At 43.6% G+C, this 19,849-nt stretch overlaps 1 protein-coding gene and 1 long non-coding RNA gene across 3 annotated transcripts in view; one reads left to right on the top strand and one right to left on the bottom strand.

The window, feature by feature from the left end:
* Positions 1-1,577: 1,577 nt before the first annotated feature.
* On the bottom strand, positions 1,578-6,010 carry LOC123372432. The gene is made up of 2 exons (XR_006580284.1): positions 5,619-6,010; positions 1,578-4,855 (listed from the first exon to the last, which is right to left on the bottom strand). It is a non-coding gene; the product is annotated as an uncharacterized LOC123372432 (long non-coding RNA).
* IQGAP2 (IQ motif containing GTPase activating protein 2) overlaps positions 5,095-19,849 on the top strand; it is a 245,345-nt gene continuing 230,590 nt past the window's right edge. Inside the window, exon 1 of one of the 2 annotated variants that reach the window (XM_045020504.1) lies at positions 5,095-5,335. In XM_045020504.1, coding sequence (XP_044876439.1) covers positions 5,299-5,335 — 37 coding nt within the window. In that variant the 5' untranslated portion in view covers positions 5,095-5,298. The remainder of the gene's footprint in view (positions 5,336-19,849) is intronic. The other variant, XM_045020505.1, reaches the window with a different exon arrangement.

Below are 19,849 nucleotides of genomic sequence, written 5' to 3'. Positions count from 1 at the left end.
CACATGAATCCAAAGTGCAAAGTAAGAATATGAGGTCAAATTCTGCTTTCACTTACATTGGCATACAGCCAGTGGAGTTATTCTGGATTTACACTGGTGTTACTGAAAGCAGACTTTGACCTGTGGAAATTAAAACCTTATTGGAATTTATTGCCACAATTTCCAAAACCACTTTAGGATTTTAAATCTGTTTATTACCTTATAAATTAATATAGTATTTGAAAATTAGGAGTGACGTCATTTTAAAGCAAAAAGATTGCCCATTTAACCCACACCCATTAACACCACAGGAAGAATGTGACAAAGTCATACTCCTGAGGTACTGACTCAGGTTTTACTTTGTCCTTTACCTTTAGTCATGCAAGTTCCCATTAATTAGACTGTTATTTTAGGTGAGTATTAGAAGGGCCTGTTAGAAAGATGGCATCTTGCAACCTCCTCCATCTGTTTACTTTTTTACTATTGTTATTGTTTTCCCAAAATGTATAAAACAACAATGAGATTTTAAACATTAATAAATAAATTGTTTGAATTAAAGTGTAAGTAAGTAGTCGCTTAAGAAATTTTGACCACAGTTTTCTAGTGTGCTTTGTGATTAAGGGCCAGATCCAAAGCCCATTTAAGTCAATAGAAATCTTGTTATCATAGCCTTGGACTTTGGTTCAAGCTTTAATGTCCCAGTTCAATGCAGCCCTTAAGTACATGCTTAACTTTAAGCACAGGAGTAGTGCTTAAAGTTTTAAACATAGGCTTAAGTGATTTGCAGAATAGGAATGGGGCTAGTCACATGTTTAAAGCCAATCACATGCTTAAATATTTTGCTAATTGAGGCCTATGGGACAAGTTCTGCTGTCTATTCTCAGGCAAAAACTTACTGAACTCACTGACTTTTATTCCTGAATAAAAAACAGAGGATTGCAGAGTATCATGCATCTATAACTGAAGTGGCAAATATTTTAGCAAATAGTGTCCTCTCTATGATTCCAATCCTGCAATGTGTTTGATGCATAGACCCCCTTTGCAGTCAATGGAGTTTTGTAATAACACTTTTAAAAACTGCGTTTAGCTTGTCTAGAATTTTTCTAGTGTCATCCCTTTCCTACAAACAAACAAACAAAAAACCACCAACCCTTTTTAATGCTCCATTAAAAACATTTCTTGCTTGCTGGTCTCACTTTTTACTTTAATACTCTCCTGGCACAGTTTCAAATGGAGGAAATGAAACTGGCACTTTGCCTGGTATTTATTGGTAGTTGTTTTCCACTGTCAAGCAGTAAAAGAAAAATAGAATAGATCTGTCTTTCCACATCCTTCTTCCATGACAATATGACACCTGGAATTTAAACTATTGCATGATACTTACAACTTATACTGGGCTCCTGGGGATAAAATCCTTGGAGCCAAACAGGATGAATTCCTCCATCTATCATGAAATATGGCATATTTCTCAATGGTCTTTTGCATTTTTTCACACTGCTTATGAGCAACTTGCAGTGGAAAGCACAAATAAATCACATTCTTTTAGGTTAAATTTTTTAAATTAAAGTAACCAGTTTCTTTCTTCTGTCAAAATGTTGCATTTAAAATAAGTTTAATATATATATTTAATATAACATTTAGTCATAAAATGAAACTTCAATCAGACATGTTAAAGTACAGTGAGTCTTCATGATTACAATCAAAACCAGCAATTACCTATAATACACATTCCATATTTGTATTTCCAATGACAGGGTAGTGTAGGTGAAAGCTTGACCCCCTTGAAGTCAATGGAACCAGGATTTCACTTTGTGTGTCAAATAGTTTCTAGTGGTGTGTACTCTCCAAATCTTGTCCTTTATGCATATTTGTAGATGCAGAATAGAAGACCACGAAAATTCTGAAAGGTTCGCCTAACAGTTCCCTTATGCTCCCCTGAGGTTATGCCTATCCTGCACAGTTAACCTGGGTGCTTGACGCCTAGATCTGAGCACAAGGGTTAGTCTAGCATGGGGGTGAGCATCCCCATTGCTAAGTGCTAACTGCATTACTGCGTCCTCATTGTTTCTGCATCACGTATGTGTGTCTGGGGGCATATCCCATGATTCTTTTTGCTGAGACACTCTAGGATTCTTTCCCAGTCAATTGTTAACTGCTGTAGAACTTGTCTATCCTTTGGAGGGGGTGGGAATGGGAAGGCATTGGAAGACTAGCAGCACTTGTTAGCCTGAATCCTTACTACAAAGTGGGTGGGTTCCAACCCAAGTTACAGTGGAGCTCTTCCTCTAACTTACACCCCCGAGCTGGATAAGCTAGCTCAGGCTTAATACACTTTCAGTTCCGGGTCAGGAGAGAGAGAGAGAGTGTGTGTGTGTGTGTATATAGATACCCTCAGAAGTGGGAGATTTGAGGTGGGAGGCTGCAGAGAAGCAGTGTTGCCTTTAAACTGTGGGGATTCTAGAGATCTGTGGGGAGAGGAAACTGTGGGTGTGTCTACGCTGCAAAAAATCACCCACTGCTGCAAGTCTCAGAGCCCAAGTCTACAGACTTGGGCTTGCAGGCCTTGTGCTTCGGCGCTAAACTAAAAACAGCCATGAAGATGTTCCTATTGGGCTGTGAACTTGCCCTCTGAAACCTGACAAAGAGGATGGGTCTCAGAGCCTGAGTGGGAATGTCTACAATGCTATTTTTATCTGTAGCACGAGCCCAAGTCTGTAAACCCAAGTTCTGAGGTATGCTGCCGCAGGATTTTTTTTTTGTCATGTAGATGTACCCTGTGGGTCTATGGGGAGTCATCTTCTCACTGTTGATGGCTGGTTCTTCTTCCTGTGCAAGCTGTGCTGCCATTTGCTCTTTTCACAGCACTTTGTGCCTGTGCAAACAAGGTTGCAAGCATGAAGCTGGTATTAATATTGCTTGCAGCAGCTTAAGACTTATATAGATCTCTGCTGGGCTGATAAGGAAATACTATAGAATGATGCTACCCTGGCTTGCTATTCTTCAGAGCTTCAACCCTAGCTGCTGACTCACCCCATCCTTCCCCTCTTCTGTAGGCCCCACCCAGTTCTGCCACTTTCTGCTCCCTCTGGTTGCCTTAATGAAGGGGAGAACATAGGCCCTAAATAGGTCAATGGAACTGCTTTGATATTCATGAAAGCATATGTATCTTCCCCCTACCTCCTTTTATATTCTCTCCATAGGGAAAAAACAAGCAGATAGGACAAATCAGTTACACACTGAACTAAATAAGTGGTTTCAAGCAGCATGGCCTGGCCTCAACGCAGACAGGTAAGAGAGGGCACACATTCCTCAGGGCCATTTCATACTCCCAAACAGTGCCAAAGAGAATACAAACTTCCTAATGAATAATAAACAAAACCTAAATCTCCCTCTTAACAATGAAAGTTTCTTTACTCGTTTAACAGAACTGATGGTGTTGAAAGGAGCTTACTGATTTTTTTTATTTGTTAAAGTGTGTTTTAGTTTTCATTTGGATTCTCCTGACTTTTGAAATAACAAAGTCTTTATATTTATTTATATAAACACCCACAAGCAAAAATACACCTACTAGATACATTAAATCTGAAACAAAGTCCAGCTCCCCAACTGCAGATCCTCATTGCAACCCCAACCACACTGTGCATACTGGCAAATGGGAACACTGGAAATGTAAATGGTGATGATTACACTCATCCAAACCGGAAGGACTTATGATGAGTTCTGGCAACAGTTACAGAGATGCAGTGACTGGACACATTCTACAGGTGGATCCCACTGCTGAGAGTCTAAATCTAACATTCTGAGGACTCTGATAAACGACAACCCAACTCACCCGAGTTACCTTGGTGGGATGAAATATATTCCTGCAAGAACCCTGTTGTTAGTACCTGTATTCTCCAGAGATATCCAGGACTGATTGTCAGTTACACTAAGGTTACCATTCTGGCAGAATAAAGGGACTTTAACATGAGCACACATGTAATTTCCATCTACTTTAAGATTCCTATGCACTGTCAGAGCAGTGTTGAGTATAAATGAGAACCAGGCCCATCCATGGGGCAAAACACATTATAATATGGTTTATAATATATTACTTATGTGGATGGAAAATGTTATAAACATTTCAGAGAGCCATGCTTTATCCTACATTTCTGCCATGGCTAAAACATGGCTCTCTACTATGTTTTACCATGCTGTGGGTATTTTTTTGTCCATGCAGCCAAGGATAAATAGTATTATAACATGGGTTGTCCACCAACATGTTTAAATATGGTTATTTACACATAAGATGACAACTCAGTAATGATTGTTTCAGTTGAGGTTTTTTTTTAATTTAAATATAACTAGAGAAGCCTGGTGTTTAATATTTATAAGCAAACAGACGGTTACTTATGCCGCTAGTTTGCCCCTCCTCTCTGGGCCTGCAACGTCAGCTCTTTATTTTGTGCTTCTTTCTAGTAAGAAGCACTCAGGTGCAAGAAATGGCTTTGGAGGGAAGGGCCCCAAACGGAGAAGCAGGGTGTTTGCCTCTTTGTATCCGAGCAACAAGCTGGGACAGAAACAGGCTGCACGTTCCTTTGCTCTTCTGTTTCCTCTCTAGTGCTTTTCCTGGGTGCTGGAAACCGCACAAGCCACAGGTTTGTCGCCAACAGGCTGACAGATCACTCGGGCTGGTTTCAGTGTGCGCGGGCTGCTGCTTCTGCTGCAGCTGGGGATGGCTGGTTCCTGCCGCCTCCCTCAGGACTCGGCGGCTGAAGTGATTGTGGGCGGACTGGAGGGGGGGACCAGAGGGTTGGAGCAGGGGTGCGCTGGCCGGCTGCGGGCGGTAGGGGTCGCTGCCTGGCGGCTCTTCCCCTCGGCTGAATAACGGGGCTGGCTGGAGAGAAAGGAAAGGGGCTGGGAGTGGGGGAGGAGAGCGCTGAGTAAGCGCACAGAGCAGCCTGGGCAGGAGGGAGGGTGCACCCAGGTGAAGGGCCGGCCCCCTCCGCAGAGAGAGAGCAAATCAGAGAGGGGGAGGGAGCGGATAAGACAGCGGCGGCCAGGCACCAGGAAGGGCTGAAGTTGCACCGAGCAGCCCGCGCGCCTGAAGTTTGGGAGGCTGTGGCGGGACTAGACGCAAGCCCAGCCTAAGTTTGTGGGGGAGCGGGGCCAGGCAGGCTCCCGCTGCAGGAGGCGGCAGGGCCGCTGTGGGGCAGCTCCCCCCGCCCCCGGGCTGTGGGCGCGGAGCGGCGGGTTGCGTGCCAGCACCGCGCGCCCCGGGGCAGCGCGGCAGAAGCGCCCCCGTAGGCTCCCCCGGCGTGTGTGGGAGCAGCCTCCAGGATGTACCATGAGGAGCTGCAGAGACCCCGCTATGGCTGTAAGTGCCTGCACGCCGATCCCGGCTGCGGCCGCTGGGTTACGCGGGGGGCTGCGGGGATCCTGGCGTGCGGGGTGGGGGCTGAGGCCGGCCGGGGTTTAATAGCCTCCCCGGGGCTGAGCCAGCAGCTCCAAGCCCAGCGCTGGGAGGCAGGTGAGTGGCGGCCCCCTAGAGACAGACACGTGTGCGGGGGAAACGCAGCTCCCTGCGCGCGGGCGGGGCAGGGCCGGGCTCGCTGCTTGGCTGCCGCCGAGGTACGCACCTGCTGGGCGAGGCGAGTTACCTGCGTGTCGGAAATAGCGCGCCCCCCTACCCGGGCTGCAGCAGGGGGGTTAGTCCGCCCTGTGGGCAGGGAGTCCCGGGCGGATTGCACAGGTGTCCGTCTCTAGCCCGGCCCCAGCCAGCTGCCGTGCGCTCAGCACTCGCTGCAGGCAGCAAGCGCAGCCCAGCCATGCCCCAGGGCGCTCTGGTTTCGGTGGTGTGGCCGAGGAGTCCGGCGCTGGCAGGAGCTCTGACAATGAGTGACTGGTGGGATTACCCAGTGAAGCACATGGCCCCGGACAGGGTTCAGAGTCCTTCCAGGAAGTGGCTCGCAAGGGGGAAGAGCAGAGCACCTTTCAAACTGACAGTAACCCAGAGCGGCCGAGGGAGGAAACAGCAGGGCGAGAGTTAACGACGAGTAAAGAGGGCGAATCTGTAGGCACTTAAACCTGCTGCTAGGGCGGTGGTCACATGTGCGTGAGGCTTGGTATTGGCTTGGTGGAAAAGTGATGTGGAAGGGCCTTAGAGTGAGTGGGGAACTACTGAAAGGGACATGAAATCTAGGCAGTTAAAAGAACAATGTTAAAATTGGTTTTGATACTGTCCCGGCATTATCCTGCCAGCTCTTCTGGGTTTACACCACATTTTCCTGTATCTTTTTGGGGGGGGAGGGGAGGAAGTTCTTCACACCCAAACAGGTGTGTGAAGAGGGTGGGAAGAACTGACTATGCCCAGAGTAAACAAACTGGACAATTTCATATACATATCTTCTCACCTTTGTTTCAGTAATCCTAGGTGTTCTAGCAATGGTAGGTAAAATAATTACATAGTCTGCTCTGAATTTGTTTTGTTATCATTGGCCCTATACTTGAAAGTACTATTACGCTTCTTGTATTGATGTATAATTCTAGCACTCATATTTGAGTAACATCTAGAACATCTTTATACATCTTTCTTGACTAACAATTGGAGAGATTTCTCCTCTGCATTGAAGAGTGATCCTATAAAAACCACTGAACCTCTTAAGGTTAGTTTCATAGTCCAATTTAGCCATATGAAATGGTAGCACTAGTGCTATCCCCTTTCCAGCATTAAATAACATCTGCAAAAACAAAAGACTTCAAACCTTTGAATGTTCTAGGAATTTTGTTTTGTTTCAGTTGCCACATATAGAAATGGTTCAGTTTTGGCTTACTTATTTTGTGCTCTTTAAGAGCTGGATGGTTAGTGTTATTATTTAACAAAAGAAAATAATGCTATAAGATAGATTTTCATTTCTGTATTAATCAGTTTAATATTCAAGTGTGGGTTTTAAAAATATAGCACAGCAGCATTAACCATAAACTGGAAGAATTATAATTCTGTATGGGTATTATTTTATAATTAACTATTACATGTTTTGAATGCTTTTTAATAGTTGCTTTTTGAAACTTTCCGGTTTGATGGCTAGTTTTGGCCACAAGAAGAGTGTAATGTAGCTTGCAAAGAATTATTTTAGGCTCCCAATTGCATACTTTAATGTACATAATGGTTCTGATTTTTGTTTCAAAGGGAACTGCTGGTGTTTCAGCACTTTTGGAAATCAGATCACTTATTTACTGCCTAAATAAGGATTTGGGAGGCTAACGTTAGACAACCATTTAAAAAAAAAGAAAAGAAAAAACTTTGGCATAATATAATATCACTCTCTGTATTCAGATTTTGTATTCTGCTCTACTCTCTCCCCTGCCCTTTGAGTCAGATATTACTATTTTCTTTTGCATCCTTTCAGAAATCTCTCATATTTCAGACAAATACATGCTAATGTGCAAATTTGCACAACTCAAAACACTAATCAATCCTAGCTTTATGGTCTGATACAGCTTTCCAGATTTTAGCATGGCAGCTCTGATTTGTTCTGTGGTCTGCAACATCTTGAGGTTTTTCATGTCCCTATGAAGTTATCGGACACAGACATCAAAACACCTCTAGCCAGAGGCTAATGGAAAAGATGGGGTGGGGTGATGACATCCTGCCAAAGATGTTATTTGGCAGTGTCCTACTGAGAGCTGAGCCAGCTAAGCCATCATGATTTCTACCTGGGAGCTGTCATTGGATCATTTTTGAGAGCTTCATCTTTCTCTTGCATTAGCCTCTAGTTAATAGGTGTATGGTAAACATTTTAAGCCTTTTCACTGTTGCTGATACTGATGACGTGTTTTGGAGTGATTGCCAAACATATATGAAGAGCGGTTGGGGTGCAGGTGGGGTTTGGGTTCCAGCCCCGGCGCCGCTTACCTAAAGTGACTCCGGAGTGGCAGCGGTGCGCACCGGGGGCTAGGGCAGGCTCCCTGCATGGTTGCCCCGGCCCCCTGCTGCTCCAGGAAGTGCTGTGGCCCCTGGGGAGGGAGGTAGTGGGCAAGCCCCAATGGTAGTGGGCAAGCCTGGTACTTGGGGATGTAGGTTCAAGTCCTTACTTTGCCGCCGGCTTCCTATGTGACCTTGGACAAGTTGCTTATCCTTAGCCTCAGTTTCCCATCTGTAAAATGGGAATGGGTACCTCTGAGGGGTGTGAGGATAAATATTTTAAAAATTGTGAGGTGCTCAGTTACTGTGGCGATGGGGGAGGGGGGCATATAAGTACCTTGGATATAGATAAGAAATGAAACTAGTCCTACTTTCTTCTGTAAATTACTTTCCTGGGACAGCTAAGCACCCTATACATTTACTCTGATGGGGAGCAAGTGGTGGTTCATTGCTATGCTTCCTGCTTGTTTTCACTCATGGCCACTCACTTTAACTCTCCCAGGGGACTATAGTGGCTGTGCAAAGGTGAAAAATAAGAGTATTATAGCAGGGCTGGGGAACCTGTCACCTTGTCTCCTTCCTGGCCAGTATTGCCTATTTCTTTGGGGTTTTCTGGCCCCTTAGAGCTCACCCCCTCTCCACGCTGAGTGTAAGGGGGTGTTGTGGCTGCTTTACAGAGCTGCAGCTTTCTCTCCCAGGGGATTTTCACCAATGAGTACAGTCAGTGTAGATCCTTAAAGATTATAAATGGGACAGATTCTCTTAAGTATGTGAGTGAAGGCTAATGATGGTGAAAGGTACCAGACTGATAACCATGGTAGACTACCTTTTAGACCGGGGTGGGCAAACTTTTTTGGCTGAGGGCCACATCTGGGTGGGCAAATTGTATGCAGGGCTGGGGCAGGGGGTGCGGTGTGCAGGAAAGAGCTCAGGGCAAGGGATTGGGGCAAAGGAGGGGTGCAGAGTGTATGAGGGGGCGCAGGGCAGAGGTGCAGGAGGGGTGTGGGAGGGGGCTCAGGGCAGGAGTGCGGGAGGTGTGTGGACTGCGGGAGGGGGCTCAGGGCAGGGGGTTGGGGTGCAGGTGGGGTTTGGGTTCCAGCCTGGTGCCGCTTACCTAAAGTGACTCCGGAGTGGCAGCGGTGCGCACTGGGGGCCAGGGCAGGCTCCCTGCATGGCTGCCCCGGCCCCCTGCTGCTCCAGGAAGTGCTGTGGCCCCTGGGGAGGGAGGGCAGTGGGCTACGTATGCTGCCCTTGCCTGTGGGTACCTCCCTGAAGCTCCCATTGGCTGTGGTTCCCCATTCCCAGCCAATGGGAGCTGCAGGGGGCGGTGCCTGGAGGTAAGGGCAACACACAGAGCCCTCTGCCCTCTTTCAGAGGGGCTGCAGGGAAGTGGTGCCGGCCGCTTCTGAGAGCAGGGTGGGCCCATGGCACCACAGTGGGCAATCCCGTGGGCCGGCTCCAAAGCCTAGAAAAAGTAGGTATGGCAGACAAACAGAGCAAGCCCTTTGAAGTCAACAGGAGTTACAGATGCTCAGCACATTTGAAAACGATGCTATTTATTAAATATCAGTAAAATTTTAGTAATTTAACAGATATTTTCATATATCATTAATCTTAACTAAGATTGCACCTTTCAAAAGCATACTTATGTGTAACCTATATCTATATTGGCATATGTCTGAGTTGCATGTTTTAGCTATAGCTATTACATCAAAAAGCAGAAAACCAAAATTTTCAGTTTTAGAGCTGATTTGTCTGGGGGAGCAAGGGGGAGAACAACTTTTAAAAGATCCCACTAATCAGAAAAAATGGTCTGGCCTTAGCAGAACTCTAGATACCTCCATTGTAACTCATGGGCTGCCTATATATAAATAAAAATACACACACTATGCTGATGGGTCTTTGCCAAGCACAGTTGACTACAGTAAAAACAAATCAGACTGACACATCTGCACATGCCCGCTGACAGCAGTTCTGAGCCCCAGGGCTGTTCTCCTGCATCGGTGGACCTGCACCTGCAGTTAAGACTGCAACAGAGGCTAGAGTTAACTTACAATTTATTAAGCAAGCAAATTGACAAGACTTTTCTTTCTGCTAGTGACCTTCTGGTGCTTTAAGCATTTGGCCTAACTAAGGCTAGGTCTGCATTAGCACTTTTGCTGGTAAAGCTTATGTCACTCAGGGTGTGAAAAAAGCCCCCCTTCCCCTCCCAATGACACTGATGGAAGTGCTCTGGTGTAGACAGCACTTTCAGTGGGAGACGCTCTCCTGCTGGTCTAGCTATCACTGCTTGGTGGGGGATGGTTTAATTAGGCTGATGAGAGCTCTCCCCTGTCTGCATAGAGCAGCTACACAGAGGAGACCTTACAGCAGTGCAACTGTATCAGTACAGCTGTGCCACTGTAAGGTCTCTAGTATAGACATAACCTTAGACTTCTGACTTCAGGTTTTTGACAGAGATTGTTGTAATCTTACATTTTGCTGTCCTCCAGCATGTGAGTTCAGGAGGCAAGTTTGCTGCTTTCAACAAGCTCAGTTTTAATGGAGATGATAGTTCTCTTGTCTCATATGCATGGGTGGCAGGTGAATGAGCTGTTGGGGGAGGCTAGCCCCTGGCCCTTCCTCCTCTGCCTAAGGCCCCACTCTTCCCTCTCCCCTGCTGGTGCCAGAGCATCCCCACTGCAGCTGTGGGTACCCCCCCTCCCGGCCCAGAGCACCCCCAGGTCTTGCGAGCACTGGCCCCAGCCTGCCTGCCCCAGCCTCTGGGCCATGGAAGAGCAGGAAGGGAACTGGAAGCAGGCAGGAGGCGGTCTTGGGGTGGAGTGTGAGTGGGGCCATACCAGGCTGTTTGGGAAGGCTCAGCCTCCCCCACCTATGATATCCACTGCTCATGCTCATATGCAGTTTAGAATAGATGGATCTCTTCCTGCATATTGTTAGCAAGGCAGTTCCACAGCTAAAAGAAAGGCATGTAAAAATACAGGTAGTCTATTGTAGCCTGACAGGTATTGTGAGGGGAATCCTGCCCTTGAACATTTAAGTGTTAATGAATTTCTTGCTAGTATTGTGAAATCTCAGGTTGGTTTGAGAGAGTAAGTTATGTCCCTAACTTGCTAAATAACTAGCTTTATTTTACAATTCATGCTGCAATGCCAATAACTTGGTCTGTGCTGATAAGAGAACCTTTTCTAGATAATTATCTGATATTTTAATCTTTGATGTCACAGTGGAAAGAATTAAACAAAGCAGAAGAAAAATGCACTCCAAAGGGAATATTTTTCTAATGCCAAGTAAGGAAATACATTGTACAACTGAAGGCAAAGGAGCTATAGTTGGAAGTTTTGAGTCCTCCTTTCCACAAGATGTTTGGGGGAGGGGGGGGAAGAGGGAGAGAGAGTGAAATACCTTCTGATCGATGACTTCAACGGGACTCAAGAAATAAAATCCTGATTTATAACACAAAAAAAACTCTGCATGCTACCAGCAGTTTAAAAAGAAATAGGAAAGACTTCAGTTGCCATTTCATTGGTTTCCATAAGACAATCATGAAACTTCTAATCCATAAACTAATTTGAGTAGATACGTTAAGATGTTTCTATCAGTGTAAAGCATAGTCCATAACCTACACTTTAACAGCCTCATGGCAGCTGCATGTACAGTAACTGTTTTTAGTATAAATATTTCTGCCATTTAACTTTTTTTTCTAAATCTCAAACAGATGCAATCTGTAGTGAAGAATGGCAGTAAACTTTTAGTTCACGAGAATTACACAGGACCAATTCCTGAGAGTTAAACTCCCTTTAAAAAAAAAAAGTGATTAGTTTACAGTAAAAATGCTTATTTATTGGTGACAAAATTGTGAATGGAGGGCTGTAATTTTGGATGTGCTGAACTTGCCTTTCATATTAAATGAAGTCGTGATGAAGACAGCCAACCTGGTAAATTATGCAGCTGTTTTTCTTTGAAAAACCTTCTTCTGAAATCTTGATCTTGACAGAACGTATGTACAGAAAAGAATGATATCCAGGTTTTCTAAAAGATTGCTACTAACAAGTTCCTACTGCAATTGTGGGTTGTAAGATTTTAAAATACTGTACCATGTTATTTTATGTAATTATAGAGAAATCATGAAGTTCTTACTTCTGCTAAAAGCCACTGGCTTAACTTTATGCACCTTGCAGAAATAGCTGCCATTTCTCAGTTTTAATTTCAGAACCTATAATCTTGTCTGCATATACTTGTTGTGGTGGATGTTGGGGAACAAACCGCTGTTTCTCAAGTGCAACTAGTAAAAGAAATTCTTTGTAAAATGTTTAAAGGGTCTACTATGTGAAAACAGATGGGTAAATACACTCCTTCAAAAATATTCTGTTAACTGTATCCTATGTATGTATACTTTATGGGTGTACACTTTGCCTAGTGCTTGTGATTATTGTGGGTTTGTGCAAACACTTTTCTGCTAGGTCATTTTTATTGATGGGTGCAATTTGGCAACCAAATACAATGTTTATCTCAACCAGTCTTTTGTACATTGTTAATCATTAACTGTTGAACAAGGACTTGAAAAGTTAAATGCTTTGTTTAATCAAGTACACACAATCTGTATTCGGTTGTAGGAGCTCTTACCTGCATTTTATTTTGTATGAAATGGGCTTGTTTTCCTAAAATCTTGTGTGCGTGGAAGACTGAATAGTTAGAGCATATCTAAATGCTACTTGGAATGTGATTGAAACAGGAAGTGCTGATATTGCACTGGAAATATTACTTCAGTTATGCAGTACTCATTTTTGGTGTACAAATGAGTTATGCAAATCTGTGTGCATTTCCTGTTCTGTACCACAAATACTGGATTTTTTTCTAGATATCACAGTGGTGTGTGTGCAATATAAATAACTACAGTGCATCCCAAAATTGTTATGCATTTGGTGACTTAAATTGGCTCTGATCTGCTGGATTTATTGTAGTGCTCTTAAATTTGTTTGCAAGAGATTTAAAAAATTGGTTATTCAGTCATGAGTGATAGGCAGATCTTGAGGGGTCATGTTTCATTTGAATTATAAGCAAGTAGAATTTTCAAATGTGGTGGTGCTTTGCAGCGCATTGTTAGTTTTCTGTGGGTATGTCTGCACGGACACAGTTACAGCACTGCTCAGAGAGCGCTGAAGGGAAACCACTGTTGTGTGTTCACACTGTCAGCTGCCCGCGCAATTGCGTGTTCACACTTGCAGCAGTATTCGGAGTGGTTGCTCTGTGGGATAGCTACCCAGAGTGCACCTCTTTCTCTTTTGCTGCTAAGATTTGTAGGAAGGCGTAGGGGGTCACGGGGCATCCTGGGTCCTGTCCCAATGCCCTGTGATGCATTGGTTCGTATCCCAGCAATCCCTATGCTTCTGTCCTTATTTGGCATCATCTTTCAACATAAGAACATAAGAGAGGCCGTACCGGGTCAGACCAAAGGTCCATCTAGCCCAGTATCTGTCTACCGACAGTGGCCAATGCCAGGTGCCCCTGAGGGAGTGAACCTAACAGGCAATGATCAAGTGATCTCTCTCCTGCCATCCATCTCCATCCTCTGACGAACAGAGGCTAGGGACACCATTCTTACCCATCCTGGCTAATAGCCATTTATGGACTTAGCCACCATGAATTTATCCAGTCCCCTTTTAAACATTGTTATAGTCCTAGCCTTCACAACCTCCTCAGGTAAGGAGTTCCACAAGTTGACTGTGCGCTGCGTGAAGAAGAACTTCCTTTTATTTGTTTTAAACCTGCTGCCTATTAATTTCATTTGGTGACCCCTAGTTCTTGTATTATGGGAATAAGTAAATAACTTTTCCTTATCCACTTTCTCAACATCACTCATGATTTTATATACCTCTATCATGTCCCCCCTTAGTCTTCTCTTTTCCAAACTGAAGAGTCCTAGCCTCTTTAATCTTTCCTCATATGGGACCCTCTCTAAACCCCTAATCATTTTAGTTGCTCTTTTCTGAACCTTTTCTAGTGCTAGAATATTTTTTGAGGTGAGGAGACCACATCTGTACACAGTATTCGAGATGTGGGCGTACCATGGATTTATATAAGGGCAATAATATATTCTCAGTCTTATTCTCTATCCCCTTTTTAATGATTCCTAACATCCTGTTTGCTTTTTTGACCGCCTCTGCACACTGCGTGGACATCTTCAGAGAACTATCCACGATAACTCCAAGATCTTTTTCCTGACTCGTTGTAGCTAAATTAGCCCCCATCATGTTGTATGTATAGTTGGGGTTATTTTTTCCAATGTGCATTACTTTACATTTATCCACATTAAATTTCATTTGCCATTTTGTTGCCCAATCACTTAGTTTTGTGAGATCTTTTTGAAGTTCTTCACAATCTGCTTTGGTCTTAACTATCTTGAGTAGTTTAGTGTCATCTGCAAACTTTGCCACCTCACTGTTTACCCCTTTCTCCAGATCATTTATGAATAAATTGAATAGGATTGGTCCTAGGACTGACCCTTGGGGAACACCACTAGTTACCCCTCTCCATTCTGAGAATTTACCATTAATTCCTACCCTTTGTTCCCTGTCCTTTAACCAGTTCTCAATCCATGAAAGGACCTTTCCTTTTATCCCATGACAGCTTAATTTACGTAAGAGCCTTTGGTGAGGGACCTTGTCAAAGGCTTTCTGGAAATCTAAGTACACTATGTCCACCGGATCCCCCTTGTCCACATGTTTGTTGACCCCTTCAAAGAACTCTAATAGATTAGTAAGACACGATTTCCCTTTACAGAAACCATGTTGACTATTGCTCAAGAGTTTGTTTTTCTATGTGTCTGACAATTTTATGCTTTTAACAGTTTGTGTGCTATGCGCGCTGCCTCTTCAGTCTGCAGGAATGGATTCCAAACTATTGACCAGTATGCTGCTCGTTCTGACTAACACATCACAAGTGGCAGTGGAGTTATTCCTTAAGCTAAAAAGGCAAGAGGAGTGTGACATTGATCTCGCCACACATAATAGCTACGACACGAGATTGTCCGTCTGTCTGTTAGTTACATTGACAGAGGTGCTGATCACAGCAGAACGCCACCTTTTGGCTCGGAAAACCAGCACTGAGTGGTGGGATCACCTTGTCATGCACATCTGGGTTGATGAGCTGTGGCTGCAGAACTTTCAGATGAGGAAAGCCACATTCATGGGACTGTATGGTGAGCTTGCCCCAGTCTGTGGCGCAAGGACATGAGAATGAGAGCTGCCCTTCTGTTGGAGAAGCATATGGCAATGGAAGCTGGCTACTCCAGACTGCTACCAGTCATTCACTAACCAGTTCGAAGTAGGAAAGCCATCAACACAAATCCAACTGTTGAAAGTGTGCAGGGCCATTAATCGCATCCAGCTCTGAAAGACCGTGACACTGGGCAACTTGCATGACATTGTGGATGGCTTTGCACAAATGGGCTTCCCTAACTGCGGAGGGGTGATAGATGGCGCACACATTCTAATTCTGGCACCAGATCACCTAATTTGAAGGGGTATTTCTTAATGGTTCTCCAGGCGTGGGTGTTTCACAGACATTAATGCTGGCTGGTCCTGAAAGGTGCATGATGCACACATCTTTTGGTACACTGGCCTGTTCAGGAAGCTGCAAGCATGGACTTTCTTCTCGGACCAGAAGATCATTGATGGGGAAGTCAAAATGCCCATTATGATCTTGAGAGACCCCACCTGCCCCTTAATGATGTGGCTTATGAAGCCATACACGGGGCACCTTGACAACAGCAAGGAGCAGTTCAACAACAGGCTGAGAGAGTGCGGAATGACCGAGTTTGCTTTTGGCTGTTTAAAGGTCCGCTGGTGCTGCCTATATCAGAAGCTGATGGTCGATGACAATATTTCTATGTTTGTAGACATAATATCTGTTGAGGCTCAGCGCCTGGAGGCTGAATTTGAACAGCCAGAGACCAGGGCTATTAGGGGTGCAGCGTGGGGCCACAAGGATCAGGGATGCCTTGAGGCAGCAATTTGAGGCTGAAAGCCACTAATATTTGTTGCTATGCTCGGGAGTGCAGTGCTTGTAATGCTAGGAGGTGATTGTGATTGGCACAGAGGATGCAATATGAAGGTTTAAGATAGTTGTCTGTTGCTTTGCAGGGCTCTGTTTGCTTTCAATTAATAGAATAAAGATTGTTTTCAAGCCAACACAATTCTCTTATTAAAAAACAACAACCGGAGGAGAGAGTCAAATAAAAAAAAAGACATAAGCATTGCTCCAAGCGGGGGATTGCCTGGTGTGTGGAGCAGGCATGGCCACCTGGAAAGGCGTGCAGTGGTCTCAGTGCATCTCACTGAGAAAACAGGAAGGAGACTTTCAAAATTCCAAAGGAATTTATTGGGGTAGGGATGATGGTTGGTCAGGGCAGTAGAGTTCAAACCGATGACCAGAGGGGCAAGAACAGGCATTGTGGGACACTTCGCAGCACTGTCTCCACTGGCACCGTGGCGCTGTACCCCCTTCACCCCCCGGTGCAGAAAGCTGTATGCCTCTTATTGGGGTGTGTAGGTTTTTTATTTATTTATTTTTTACAGTGTTGCAATTGCACAGTTTCTGCACACTAAGTGGCTTGGTAGTGTGTACACCTTGGGAGTTACAACATGTAAAGCTGCTTTACTATGCAGAAACTTGCGAGTGTGTGACAGGACCTGTGTCATTTGTTACACTGAAGTACAACCCTAAAAAGTGAATTTTCTCTTTTGAATGTATTATCCTTGTATGTGTTTGGGGGAAAAAGTTTTCTAACTCTTGTGGTTCTGTACCACAAGTATAGAAGTTATAGAAAGGCCTATAAAGGGATAGTTAATCTTTGAAATATTAAGTTTGCTGCACCTAGTCTTCCTGAAACATTAAAATCCTGGTAGGACTTAGTCAGACCTTGCTCCTTCTGTTCTAGATTACAAGCCAGGATCCTACCCACAGTAGGTACTTAAACAGGTTTGGTCTTCCTCCTGCATGGAGATTAAAGAGCCTGTGGCACTACGCCATAAGATGAAAAGTGCTACATAAATGTGGAAAGTATTGTTTTAATGTATGTGTCCAAGAGCTGTATTCTAAATCCTGATATTTCTATGGGTTTGTCTACACACATATAGTGGTGCAGCAGCTGCGCTGCTCTAGCACCTCGTGAAGACACTACCTATGCCAATGGGAGAGCTTTTCCTATCAGTGTCCGTGAGAGGCAGTAGCTATGTCAATGAGAGAAGCCTTCCTGAGGGCTGTCTACACCAGAAGTTCAGTTGGTTGTCTGGGAGTATGGGTTGTACACCCCTCAGCGATGGGGTCTCTAATGTAGACATAAGTAACATATGTAACTGATGACTATTTTTATCACTGTTTACCAGTATAATATCCAGCAAAGATTTGATAAATAAGTTAGCAGATATTTTCTTCTTGATCATGATAGCAAATAGTATTGGGCCGAGAACAAATTCCTGCAGGACCTCATTAGAAGTATCCCCGTTTTATAGGGTGTTTGATAAAACTTAAAAATTTAGACCTTGATCCAATAATTTCATCTGCGTAGTTGGATCCTTACACTTAGGTGGAGTCCCACTGAAATGAAAGAGGCTGAGCATGGGCACAGGGATCCTCACTCGGAGATCTGATTGCAGAATCAGGGTCTTGCATCTGCACCCTAGCTAGCCTACAACTTGAGTTTGCATGACTAGGCGTGTGTGTTTGTACATTGCTTAGCACAGTTAGCACCAGTCCTGATCGTGGCTTCTGGGAATTACTACAATATAAATGTGTTTGGTAGAGGTTGAAATATTGAAGTTTTCTATAGAAATTCAGGCCATTCTAAAGAACTTGCACATTTACTGAAAAATTAATGGGTTTGTATAAAATTTAAATCTTTAATCAGGTCACTTGACAGACTTTTGGTAAATCATTTGATCGGACTGCTTACTTGATACAATATAAAGATTTCTTTGGTATTGCCACTACCTATTTATGAATTTACATTATATGAACATAAGCGTGTATAGTTGCTGCATAAATCCGTGTGTTACTGTAGAAAGCATATAGTGAACTTGTAGGGAGTGTGTGTGTTGGGGAGGTGTTTATTTTTTCTTTCCAGCTTCATTAGCAGTAAACCCAGTGCACTGAGAACAGGTTTTTGATGGGAATGCTGAGTGACTTAAGCAGTGACTCAGATCACAGTAAGCCTATCCTTTCTTTCTTTTTTTTAAAGGCTCATGAGTTGAAAGCACTCTAAAGTCTTTAGAATATATATCTATATATCTTGATATGCAAATTGGATTATGTATCTCAACTGAAATTCACTTTTCACAAAACTGCAATACAAATGCACAATCCTTAGTGGTATTTCATTTTTGTTTTCCTCTTTTTGTATCCTCTCACTTAAAAGTATTTCTCAAGTTTTTAGGACTGGACTTACCTTAAGGAAAGGAGTATTTGGACTGGAACAAATAGGCACTGGAACACTCTGCCAGCAGCTCGCACAGAAAAAAGCACTCATTATGTGCAGGCTAGTGCCTTGCCTGAAAAGTTGGAGAATGTGTATTTAGTCCACTTCTTGACTCAGAAGTGATATAGTATGTGATGGAGCAAGGTGTGTTCTTTGTGAGAATTCTCTAGGAAGACTGGAATAAAGGCCTGTTTGTTGCCAATATCCGTTCTGTGCCTTGCTGTGTGATATCTGCAGACCAAGATGATTCATCTGGGACTGCCACAGCTACCCACTGCAAATTACTGAATTTTTTGAAAACCAAGTGTGTAAATGCTATGAAAGTAGCTAATTTATATTTTATTTTAATAATTTGTAGGATATTTACTAAAGTTCTAGCAAATGTACTATGCATGTGTGCACATTTATAAACATCTTAGTAATAGATCTTTCTGCCTTCTCTGCTGTTATCTGTAACATAGGCATAATGCCTTATTTAAGTGGGATGGTAAAAGCTTTCACAAATATTAAGACTTATGAGATCTCTGGGAAGGTGCTCTATAAATGCAAATGTCTTAAGAGCTGCGCTGATATCAGTGGTACATTTCCAATAAGGTTATTTTAATACTTTTAAAACTCTTAACAATACTACCAAGGCACATAAAAGATGGGAAATCCAACTCAAATAAATAATGAAATCTACAAATATGAAGCCAAAATGTTGACTCTTTCCTCATTCCAAAGTTGGGAGTCGGGGCTTGTAAAGATTTCCTGATGTTTACTAGCCATGGCCGCCAGAGGCCAGGCTCACTGCAATTTAAGGCACTAATCCAGTGGGGAAACACGTGCTTAATTTTACAGATTTCAAATCAGCAGAATTATTTATGTGAATATAGTTGAGCCTGAAGGTTTTTTGTTTTTTGGGGTGTGGGGAGAATCAGGATTTAAACAGTTATAGTAGCGTTGTCAGCAGAGTGTGTAAGAACACTGAAGGAGCTTAAATATGAAGTGGCTGAGCTGCTAACAAAATATGCACTCATTAAGAACAGCCACTGTTCCAGAGGACTGGAGTGTAACAAATATTTTAAAGGCATTGGGTGATCAGTAAGCCTTTAGTCTTTCCCTGGCGAACTGGTGAAACAATATCAGAATAACAAAACACTAAGAAGATCATAATATGATAGGGTCTAAAGTACAACTTCTGTAAAGGAAAATTGTCTCTCTAATTTCGTGGAGTACATCTTCTCTAGGGATAAAGTTATTCTTGAGATGAAAATCCTAGTGCAGACAAGGCAATATGTAGTTCTAAAGTGAGTTAGGCAGAGGTAAAGACTACAGGGAAGCCCTGGGTTTACCTAAAGCCTGCTAAACAGTGTTAAAACTACAAACTTCCTTGTCTTTGCTAGGGTTTGATCTCATGTTAGTTACTGTGTGTTTGCTAGTATGAGTTAAGAACATGATTTTCCTAGTGAAGAGGAGGCCTTAGAATTCTTTGAACATGTTGATAAAAT

The sequence above is a fragment of the Mauremys mutica genome, chromosome 6 (assembly GCF_020497125.1).
Source record: "Mauremys mutica isolate MM-2020 ecotype Southern chromosome 6, ASM2049712v1, whole genome shotgun sequence".
Taxonomy (NCBI): Eukaryota; Metazoa; Chordata; order Testudines; family Geoemydidae; genus Mauremys; species Mauremys mutica.
Note: the sequence above shows the minus strand (reverse complement) of the source record. Positions and strands in the feature narration are given on the sequence as shown.